Source organism: Lepidochelys kempii, chromosome 19 (assembly GCF_965140265.1).
Source record: "Lepidochelys kempii isolate rLepKem1 chromosome 19, rLepKem1.hap2, whole genome shotgun sequence".
Classification (NCBI taxonomy): Eukaryota; Metazoa; Chordata; order Testudines; family Cheloniidae; genus Lepidochelys; species Lepidochelys kempii.
In genome coordinates, this window is record NC_133274.1 from 6522134 (window position 1) to 6533504 (window position 11371).

The following is an 11371-nucleotide window of genomic DNA, read 5'->3' on the forward strand; positions in this document are numbered from 1 at the left end:
CTACGAATATTACTTAAACTTTCTCCATGAGACTTTCTGTGAGGTGGGGCTGTTGATGACTTTGGTTAAACTTCCAGTGTTACCTTGTCTGCCAGTGCAGTTTTAACAGCAGTCGTTATTAACTTCATTCAGCTTTGGGACTAAATCTGTTTATCTCCTTTATCAGTTTAATTTTGTTGGGAAGATTTTGGGACCCCAAGGCAACACCATCAAAAGACTGCAGGAAGAAACTGGGGCCAAGATCTCTGTGCTTGGAAAAGGTTCAATGAGAGACAAAGCAAAGGTAAGAGCTTGAAAATCCATATATGCAGATTGCCTTTTACTTGAGGATCTCAAAGCATTTTACAAAGGTGAAAATCACTAGAACTCAGGGGTGCTGACTTCTCTTTTGCTCTGACAATATCAACCTCCATGTATGTTACCTTGTGTAAAAATTATTATGGTTGAGCTAAACTCTTTGCAGAAAATATGGCCTACAGTAACTAGTCCTCCTTTAAACATTCTGTGCCTTTGGATGTAAAGGCTAACTATTTTTTTCTTTTGAAAGCTTAACTGCAAAATTAAAGAATTGAGTGCAATTCCAGCTTTTTTTACTCAGGCCTAGTCTACGTTACGTGGTTAGGTTGACATAAGCTGCTTTGCATTGACCGAGCTGTGGAAGTGTCTTCACTTCCATTTGGCTCCTGCGACATAAGTGCTTCTCGACACTGATTTAGTAACACCACCTCTCTGAGCAGTGCAGATGTAATTTGGACAACACAGTGTCATTGTCGATGCTGCATTGCTTACTTCAACTGTTACTGGCCTTCTGGAGCCATCCCACAGTGCCCCACACTGACCATACAATCCAAACAAGCACTCCTGATGAGGATGCGCACGTGGACACAAGGAGCGAAGTGTGTGCACACAAACGATTCAAATAACTCTGGTGGCCGCATGCTGACATTAGTTAGGTCGGCATAATTTTGTAGTGTAGACATGGCCTTAGTGCCCTCCTTAACCAGGCTATGGGAGGGCATTCAGCAAAGGAATACATTCTTTCCCCTATGTGAAATCCTCTAGACACCTATTGGTTCACTGACCGTGTCAACCTAGAATGTGTCCGTCTGTCTTCAGAGAATAGCAAAGTGCCAGGAGGATTTCTGAATGGAAAACTACAGTTATTGATTTCTGTGCTGAATGCGCCCCTCCTCCTTGCCCCTAAAGCTTGGGGTAGTCAGTGCAGAGCTAGGATTTCACTCTGGTTTTACTTTAACTTTGCAAGTCACCTTTACGTTTTTAGTGTTTTTTTTTCCCCCATTTAGTAAGAATCTGTTGAATTAATTTAAACACTTAACATTAAAGCTTAACTGGCACTGTCTAAGGTGTTACCACAATTTTTCATTGCAAAGCAGTGCCTGGAGGGAAGAAGTGTGCTGTTGAAAGGGAATCATGTTACTTGTATCTGCCAAAAATCTTCTGGAAGAAGGAGTTACAACAGTGCATTAATACAAGTACCAACACCTCTTTCACACTGATCTAAAAAGGTGGAAGCTGTAGGGGAAAAGACTAACTGCTCTTGGTAAATCATTGGATAAGAATGTTGCTGCTGACATGTGACTTGAGTCCAGCTGTGCATCTGAGAGCAGGAGGCAGTTGCAAGGGAAGTGATAAAAAGCATGTAGGCAGAAGAAATATGACTAGCTGTTAATGCAAACCAGTTTAGTACCACTGACTTGTATACCAAGCACCACAAAGTATATACTACCGAAAGCTGCAGTAAAGTTCACCCAGGCCAAATCACAGTGAAATCATTAATAGCCTCTTAAAACTTTATGGTCTGACTTTTCAGAGGTGTTGAACACTCACAATTTCCACTGAACTTAATGGGAGCTGCAGGTGTTCAGCAATCAGTCCATTACTGTCTTTGGAAACCACTTCTTTTGTGTCCATCTGACATTCCTCAAGGTACAATCTGGACTGCTGTGTTCCTTGAATGCTCCTTTTACACTGCTTGGATGTGAGCAATCATTCCTGATCTGCTTTCATGTAGCTTCCAGCATGCAAATTACTCCTAGTTGTATTATGAATGCTCTAGCCCAGTGGTCTCCAACCTTTTTACACAGAAGATCACTTTTTGAATTTTAGTGCAACTGAGGATCTACCCCACCCCTTCCCTGAGACCCCGCCCCACTCACTCCACCCCACCCCCCCTCAGTCACTTGCTCTCCGCCGCCCTCACTCACTTTCACCAGGCTGGGGTAGGAGGTTGGGGTTTGGGCAGGGGTGCGGGCTCTGGGCTGGGGCTGAGGGGTTTGGAGTGTGGGAGGGGGCTCCAGGCTGAGCCTGGGGCAGGGGGTTGGGGTGCAGGAGGGGGTGGAGGGCACAAGCTCTGGGAGGGAGTTTGGGTGTAGGAGGGGGCTCCAGGCTGGGGCAAAGTGTTGGGGTGCAGGCGGGGGTTCAGGGTGCAGGAGGGAGATATGAGGTGCTGGCTCCAGGAGGGGGCTAGGGGTTGGGGCGCAGGCTCCCACCAGGCAGCACTTACCGCAGGCGGCTCCCATTCAGTGGCATAGTGGGGCTAAGGCAGGCTCCCTCCCTGCCCCGGCCCCATGCTGCTCCCAGAAGGGGCCAACGCGCTGGTGGGGGCACCGGCCCCGCAGCTACCTTTTGCCACGATTCCCTGTTCCTGGCCAATGGGAGCTGCGGGGGCAGTGCTTGCAGGCAGGAGCAGTGTACGGAGACCCCTTCTCACCATGGGGGCATGCTGGCCACTTCCGGGAGTGACGTGGGGCCAGGGCAGGCAGGGAGCCTGCCTTAGCAGTAGCCCCACTGCACCACTGGACTTACAGCGGCTGGAGGTTGTGATCAGCTGGGAGAGTCTCCAGAATCAACAAGTCGATCATGATCGACCAGTTGGTGACCACTGTTCTAGCCAGTGACTCCTGAATTATATTGCAGAGGGACACCAGCAAATTCCCAGTCCCCAGAAATGTGCATCTTGTACTGCCCATCACTTTCCTGGACAATACAAGCTCATATAAATAAAGTACATAATTTATTAATAGAAAAGTATATGCACAATCTTGTTGTCCCAAATACTTCAATCCAAACACACTGGTTTGGATAAAATAGTAAAAGAAATTTATTAACTACAGAAAGATGGATTTTACATTATTACAACTAATGAGGCACAAAAATCAGAATCAGTTGCAAAGAAACAAAAGGTAAAACATAACTAATACTTAACTTAACAAGCTAAGTGAATTCAAAGCAAAGGACTCTCACCATAAGTTCCATCATTTTTACTGCCTGAATCTTTCAGTAAGGATCTCCCCCAGGGCTTGTCTACACTCACTGGAGGATTGATGCTATGGCAATCAATGCATCGGCAGTCAATTTAGCAGGTCTAGTGAAGACCTGCTAAATCAACTGCTGATCGCTCTCCCGTGGACTGCCCCACTGTAAGTAGATCTAAGCTACATCGATTTGAGTTACGCTATTCACGTAACTCAAACTGTGTAGCTTAGATTGACTTTTCCCTTTAGTATAGACAAGGCCTCAGTCCAGTGCAGATTCCTTTCTTCATCTGTGTTGTTGATGCCATTGGTAGAGAGAAGAGAGAGATGATTTGTACTTACTGCTTTCTCTTCTTAAAGCCCTCTCTTGTGCAAGAGTCTTCTCAGCTGGTAAGAATCGCCTCCAGCTGGGATTTAGGAGACAAAATGTCTGGGGAGGGGAGGAAGGAACTCTCAGCTGTTTTTGTCAAGCTGTAGATTTTTGCCCACACTCTCTTTCCTGCCAAAGAATGGCCATTTAACTACATAGTGGCCCATTTGACTTGGTTGACACCTAACTTTTTTGTCTGTGGGGAACTGGTTTGTCCTTGGAGCCCCCCCTCACCACCCCACCCCCAAACTTGGAACCTGTCTTAGTAATATCACACAATAGAACCGTACATCTTTACATACAATGTTGCCGCACATATTTCACCAGGATAATAATGATCGGCAAATTATGAGTTTACAAATTGTACTTCACAAGGCATACTCTGTACAAAACTTAACATAATTCTGAAAGCAGTGAACATAGGGGTAGAGACTGTCACACCCTCCTTACTAAATTATGGATATTTTCTGGTGGAAAATTGGCCTGCTTTTGTTTAAAGAAGTCTGCCTCATATTCTTACCTTACAGTACTGTCACCTATTTCCTTTTTTCTTTCCATTTACTCTTTTCTGGTACTGCAGAGTGTGCTTCCTTCCTGTGGCACAACTTAATTTTTCTATAGCCCCATTCACAAGACAAGCATATACTTATGCCAGAAACCTGTTTTGAAGTCTCAAGGGGGTTACTGTTTGACATCCATGGTTAAACATGGCTGAAAATTTTAGGGTAGACAGCCTTGTCCCGCTAATCAATGCTTAGAAACATGATGAAGGAAGAAAATGATTTATTTGCACCTTGTTTGGCTTTATGAAGTTGAATCATCCTTTATTTCAGGAGGAAGAACTGCGCAAAGGAGGAGATCCCAAATATGCTCATTTAAATATGGATCTGCATGTCTTCATTGAAGTCTTTGGACCACCTTGCGAGGCCTATGCTCTCATGGCTCATGCCATGGAAGAAGTCAAGAAGTTCCTTGTTCCGGTATGCAAACTTGTTTCTTGATGCTTTTTAGAATAGAGCCTTGGTTTTGGTGCCCTTCCCTGGGGAACATACAGTAGTTAACTTGTGTCCCGAAGGAAGAGATTTTAAACCACCAAGTTTAGGAAGTGGTGGTGTAGCCGTGTTGATCACAGGATATTAGAGGGACAAGGTGGGTGACGTAATACCTTTTATTGGATCAACATGCTTTCGAGCTTTCACGGAACTTTTTTTCAGGTCTGGGTACTTGATGTCACAGCTAAATACAAGGTGGAACAAATGGATTAGCATACATAGTTAACGTATTAGTTAACTGGCCGCTTCACTTTGAATGGCCTCTGATAATGTGTTAGATACTTGCACTAAACAATCTGTTCCGTCTTGTAATTTAGCTCTGATGCTGGAGCTCTGTATAAGCTTGAAAGGTTGTCTCTTTCACCAGCAGAAGCTGGTCCAGAAGATGTTACCTCACTCACCTTGTCAAGCTTAGGAAGAAGTTTCTTCTAGAGGCACGGTACTTCATAATTGCCACTTTGGGGTATCCTGTACCAACTTGGAAACATCTGTTACTGGCTGATATGACAGGATATTGGACTCGGTGGATGAAACTGGTCTGAGTTTGTATAGCAGCTCTTCTGTCTAGAGGAATCTTAACTGTGCCCTGTAGGGTAATAAAGATTTCTTGAATGGGTTCCATTCATCACTTGAAATTGCCTTGTAGAGACCTAGCAGGAAGAAGTCCTGGTAGCTCTTAAATCAGTGTTCTCACCACTTTTAATGGATTTAACATAGAGCAGCCTATTTCAGCCGATTCCCGGGCATGTTATATGAACACTTAATGCCATTTTTTTAATTTGGAGATGATTTTCATTGAGCTTTCAAGGCCCTTACATTCAACTTTATGGTATTGCTTTGTTTGGATGTAAAACAGTATAAATTTTGAATGCCATGTCTAATCAACTTCAGAATTTCAGGGAATGTTCTGGGTGTCAATAAGCAGAACCATGTGGATTTTGGTGAAAATCAGAAAAAAAAAAACAAGGGAGAAATGGGAGACACATGGAGCCCATGGCTTTTGGTTAGCAGAACCACAGCTTCAGCCACCTCTGTAATTCTCTGTAGATAAAAGAATTGATTGAGGGCAGAAAGTAACACATTCCAGCATAACAATACCCCTGATTTGAGTTCTTCTCTTGTCCCAGTTGAGTTTAAAATGTTACCACCCCAAAGGAGAGAGAAGAAAAGAGAATAAGAGTGGTATGGCTGGGGTGGGGCAGAGTGATGGGCACACAGGGCTCCTGGCATTGTAGGGGCTGGGGTTTGCAACATGTCTGTGAAATAGAGGATGGAAGGGAGTGGCACATGAGGAGCTTGGAGAAGAGAATGGAGGTATGCCAGGAGCCCCTGATGTGTGCAATAAGCTTAGTTTACAGAAGCAGTGTTGCTGTGGCAGCTCTGGAATCCCGACAGGCAGGCTAGTATTGGTAACTTGATCTGTGTGCATGTCTGGGGAGGAAGTGGGTTGGAATGGCTGCTTCTGAGTTACCAGGATCTTCTGCTGATTCCCTAAGTTATATCCCCAGGGGAGATAAAAAGGCATGGAGCAGAGATGTGCTGTGTTCATGGGAATGTGAAAAGACAGCTCAGATTTGCAAATGGGCATTTACTCTTCATCAGGCTGCATCCAGCTCCTGTTTTTGTGTGGATGCAGTGATCAGTTTCCAGTGTGCCTTTGGGGGAGAGCATGGCATTTTCTGTCAAAAGCATTTGGCTGGCAGTGAACCCACATGTTTCAAAAGGGGACTGTAGATGCTTTGTGGCAGCTGCTGTAGCTTGAGGTGTGACTCATACAGTTTTCAGCAACTCATGTTCTAACATGTTAATTTTTGACACCTCAGAGCACAGGGTGGCTAGCTACTAGTGTCCCTTTTTTTCCTCAGGATATGATGGATGACATCTGCCAGGAGCAGTTTTTGGAGCTGTCCTATCTGAATGGGGTACCAGAACCAGCACGTGGTCGAGGGGTCCCTGTGCGAGGAAGAGGAGCAGCTCCCCCTCCTCCACCTGTTCCTAGGTAACTTTCAAAAGTAGTGATGCTGGAAGTGGGAACTCTTGTTGTTTTCGTAGGCTAGCAAACTGGTTAATCTTTTTTTTTCTTTTTGTGCCTGAACTCAGAATATTGGAACTTCCAGTGTTGCAGGGCTGCTTTTATTAAATTGGGAGTTATGGTCTTGTATGTGCTAGAAAAGGGGTAATAAGACTTTTAATGGGGGTTGGTGAATGTTTTGTAATCTGAATTGTATTAGCTTTAGAAAACCACCTTGCTGAAATTGCGTCTGATTTCTAGAACTACTTAAAGGGTAAAGTTGAAACATATAGCTCATTGGTTCATCATCCTCGGTCAGTGGGTCCTCCAGTGCACTGAGAATCTGCAGCTTGTGCGTAACTCCCATGAAAGCTTGATGTTGCTACTATCCTGACACTGATGCTTTGCTCAAAGCATTGGACTAAATCAGTGATGAAGCTATCCTACACAGTGCCAATATAGGTAGCATTTATCCCTGATGAAGGATTAAAAGAAAAGCCACTTGCTGGTGGCTAAATGTGTTTAGTACTCAAGGGTGGTTAGTCATCTTCTTATTGGACTTTGTGAGGCACCACGGTTCCCTTTCTGCCATAGCAAACCTTCTCGCCTGATCAACCTCTGCAGATCCACACCTTTTTAAGATACTTAGAAGTGGTGACTACTTGAGTATTCAGCTGTATTTTCCTTTGGTAATGTTTCATATTTGTAGTTTTTATGCAGCATTAAACTCTTACCAGAGTTGCATTATAATCCTGTTTATGCATCCAATTATCAATTTTATAGCACCCGTAGTGAATAACTGTTGATCTGTCAGTAAATTGTCTTAGATATTTAGAACATCATTGTGGCTTTTGCAGAGTGCAAAAATGGCTATTTCTAATCCTTTTTCTTCTTAGGGGGCGTGGTGTGGTTGGTCCTCCTCGTGGGGCCCTGGTGCGAGGAGCACCAGTGAGAGGTGCCATAGCTAGAGGAGCTACTGTGGCCCGTGGTGTACCCCCTCCTCCAGCAGTAAGGGGTGCTCCTGTACCAAGAGCTCGTGCAGCAGGCATTCAGAGAATACCGCTTCCTCCTCCACCTGCACCAGAAACTTACGAAGATTATGTAAGAAACCTTAATACATGCTCTTTCCAAGTAGCCAGCAGGCAGTTACTTACAGATCCTAGGGTCACATCTACACTGAAATTAAACTGTGACTGGCCTGTGCCAGCTTGCTCAGGCTAAGGGGCTGTTTAATTAGGTACTCTGGCTGGAGCACAAGTCCAAATATCTACACTGCAGTTAAACATTCCTGCAAGCCCGGGTTGGCTGGCACGGGCCTGCCATGGGTGTCTCATTGCAGTGTAGGCATACCCTAAATGTTGGGTATTAACAAAGCAATTGCAGTAATGGCCCTTGTTTAGTAGCAAACCCTAGTACTAGGCTGAATGGCTGAACTGAGAGGTGAGGTCATTGTTTTCTGTTAAGTTTCCATGTGCGCCATAATGAAACACTTTTTTGGAGGGTAATAATTACAATGCAACTGAAGTGTGGCCAAGATTATATTTTAACAAAAGTACTGGTGCCCAGCAGAAAACCAATCAAAACACTTCTGTGGAAAGCTGCTTGTAGAAGCAGGGAGTGCTGGAGTCTTCAGACCTTGTAACTGCGATAGGAACTTACTTTAATATGTGAATAAACTTGGTTAAAATGTTGTCACTACAGGCACATACCCCTGAATGTTTTCTTTGCTCAGCTAAGAATATTTGCTCTTGCAATTTTAAAGAGAGAAACAGCACAATGATTTGCTTTAGATGAGCACCGGAGTAAATATTTGAGGAACCATCAGAGTGGGATTTGTCTTATTCCACCCCACAAAAAATGCTTCCATCTCCTGCAAAACTTCCTTCAGTTTTCCATTGGCTCTGGTTAAAACTAGTGGGTTCTGTCTACCTATAAATCCTATGTTGGGGAACCCAGTTATGAGACTTCTGACATAACCTGGACATAATGCAGCCTTTACAGGACTCTGGCATGCCTTGTGAACATGATTAACGTTCTCACCTTCACTGACAAGACAAAGATTCCCCTGGGACATGCTAGGATATACAAGTTAATCTGAAAAGGACTGCCGAGTAAATTCAGTTTTGCTCTTCCTCTTAGTCAGAATGAATGACGCCCTCCACATGTATCCATCCTTATGTTATCTATTTCAGGGTTATGACGATACATATGCGGAGCAGAGTTATGAGGGATATGAAGGCTACTACAGCCAGGGCCAAGGGTAAGTTTGTCATTTTTCAGTCCCCTTTAATCCCATTTCTGAGAGAGAATTCTGCATGACTTTTTACAGAATTTTCAGGTAAAATTAAACGTTTCCAATATTTTAATAAAATTGAGACCGGTTGTGCCTTGTTCTGTTGGCTTCTAATGTGTTTGAATCAAGCAGCCCGTGTGGGAAGGTACATTTCAGAAAGTTCCAACTAGCCTTTAGCTCTGTCTTTAAAAGGAGTGGTCATACATACCCAAGGTAGTAGGGAGGTTTTGGGTGTCCTAATTCAAGCACTACAAAGTCTTGAATTATTCTTGAGGAGCTCATGAATTTGAATGCTCCAGCTCTTGGGGTTTGTGAATTGAAATGTTTTCACCTCTACACAACTAACTTAAACATATCCTGTCTTTCTCTTTCAGGGACACGGAATATTATGATTATGGACATGGGGAGGCACAAGAATCCTATGAAGCTTATGGTATGTCTGGACACACTGCTTATGTGACAGGGAGAGAAGGGGCTATAATTCAGTTGGGAATTGCTTGAAGTTTATCAGATCTTTTTTTGCTTTAAATTTTCTGTCTTAAAGTAAGAAAATGCTGATGGTATAGTTCCAAAAAGTAACCGGGGGGCCTTCATGGGGAAAAATATTTACATTCCAGAGATAACACAGGTCTACATGACAGTCAGACTAAGGTCATACATCATGGCTTTGTTAGGCTCATATCTAGTTTGACTCTTGCAGAGGTGACCTTACCTAAAGTCCTGCAGTAGAATGCCATGTCGGAGTTCTTGCCACCGTGCACCCCCCACTTTTTTCTTCTCAGAAGTGGGGTACTTCTCAGCATCGGTCAGTTTTGTGCATGGAATGCTCCACAACTGGAGGTCTGAATTCCCACCTACAATGTTGCTTTTACAGCAGTTTGGCTTGCAGGGATTATATTTTGTTGAGTTGGATGAATGCATAGCTCCGGCTGCTTCCTTGTAATCCTCAAAACCCTTCCAGATGAGACTGACTCTGCAATAAATACTTGCTTGAAAGATGGATTTTAATCTAGCATTAAGTCTTCTCTTTAACTCGATAGAGCTCTGTAGCAACTGTGTATATGGCCTATGTTTGGCTAATGAAAATACTCAATTTGTAATTTCCCAAAATCTGCACTGGTCATTTAGAACAAGATGTCTTATCTGACTAATGCTGTTATTTAAACCATATATAGGAGACAATACTTAGAGAAGCCATAGTAAAAAATTTTTTTTTTATTATTGCATTGCATTATGAAGAATTTAGGTGGATTGAGTAAATGGAGGCAATTCTGGCATGCTAATTGTGAATTGCACTGCCATGTATCAAAGAGCGAGATTTCTTGTCTTCTGCTCAGAACAGCAGAAGTTGAAAGTGCTGCAAAAGCAGTGCAGTCAGCCACTTGATATATTGGAAGCAGTTTCAGCAACCTCTACAGTCAGTGAAGGTACAGAATTAGTTCCAGTGAGAATCCCATTAAATACTCCTGCTGGGGCTTGGGACTCAAGCACCTTTAAGGGGAGAAAGGTGACTAGCATGGGGTATGAGAGTTTTTCGGGGCTCAGAGAAGCAGAGGGAGGCCTCTAGCTGTCCCATGATGAAGCATATGAAATGTTAAGATGGCATTACACCTCCTGCTTCGGGAGCGAACAGAATGTGAGGCTTAACTTTGTGGTGGCACACTGGTCCATATTTACGTTGTATAGAGTTTAAATTCAACTGCCTAACCAAAGATTTTATCAGTCTGCGTTAAATGCGAATAGACACTTGCTGTCAGTAATGCTGGATATCTTTCATGCTTCCATTTAGAATGGCTGTTAAATGCCTTCTTTTGTTGCCTGTGTTCGTCATGCAACACACAGAGGCTTTTGTGTTTCTACTTGGTAAGAGAGCAGTGCTGTTGTCTGAGATCTGAAGGCCAAACACTGCTTGTACACTCGGCATGAAGTTGCCACAGTTAATCTGTTTATCCGCAGTAATTTCTTTTGGCCTCTGCTTTCATAAAAACAAAATTAGAAAAATAAATTGTGCAGCCAGTGTGGAGGCGACTTTAAGGAAAATCAAAATGCATTTCATGATGGTGAAATGGAGTGTTACGCTTGCCTCTCAGTGCATATTTATTCCTCTGAAACCGGTGACGTGTGGAGAGAGTGGCAGATGTGCAAAATAAGAATATTGCAAGCACAAGCCATAATAAAAGCTGAGCTTGGATATTTGGGACTTGAGCTAGCTCTAGGAGAATGGGATTTGAACTTTGCTTGTTTCAATGGTTAGTTATATGGCAAAAGGATTTTGAGAGTATTCAGCTATCCTACTGAAAGCTTTTTACCATAATCAGTTACACATGTTGGTGCAGATACTTTAGGGAGTAGTAAAATTCTGATCTCAGG

At 43.4% G+C, this 11371-nt stretch overlaps 1 protein-coding gene across 2 annotated transcripts in view; it reads left to right on the forward strand.

The window, feature by feature from the left end:
* The window catches only part of KHDRBS1 (KH RNA binding domain containing, signal transduction associated 1), a 29842-nt gene that overhangs the window by 9816 nt on the left and 8655 nt on the right, over positions 1-11371 (forward strand). For both annotated transcript variants that reach the window (XM_073317564.1, XM_073317563.1), the window contains exons 3-8: positions 167-283; positions 4479-4625; positions 6563-6696; positions 7605-7809; positions 8901-8968; positions 9376-9434. In XM_073317564.1, coding sequence (XP_073173665.1) covers positions 167-283; positions 4479-4625; positions 6563-6696; positions 7605-7809; positions 8901-8968; positions 9376-9434 — 730 coding nt within the window. The remainder of the gene's footprint in view (positions 1-166; positions 284-4478; positions 4626-6562; positions 6697-7604; positions 7810-8900; positions 8969-9375; positions 9435-11371) is intronic.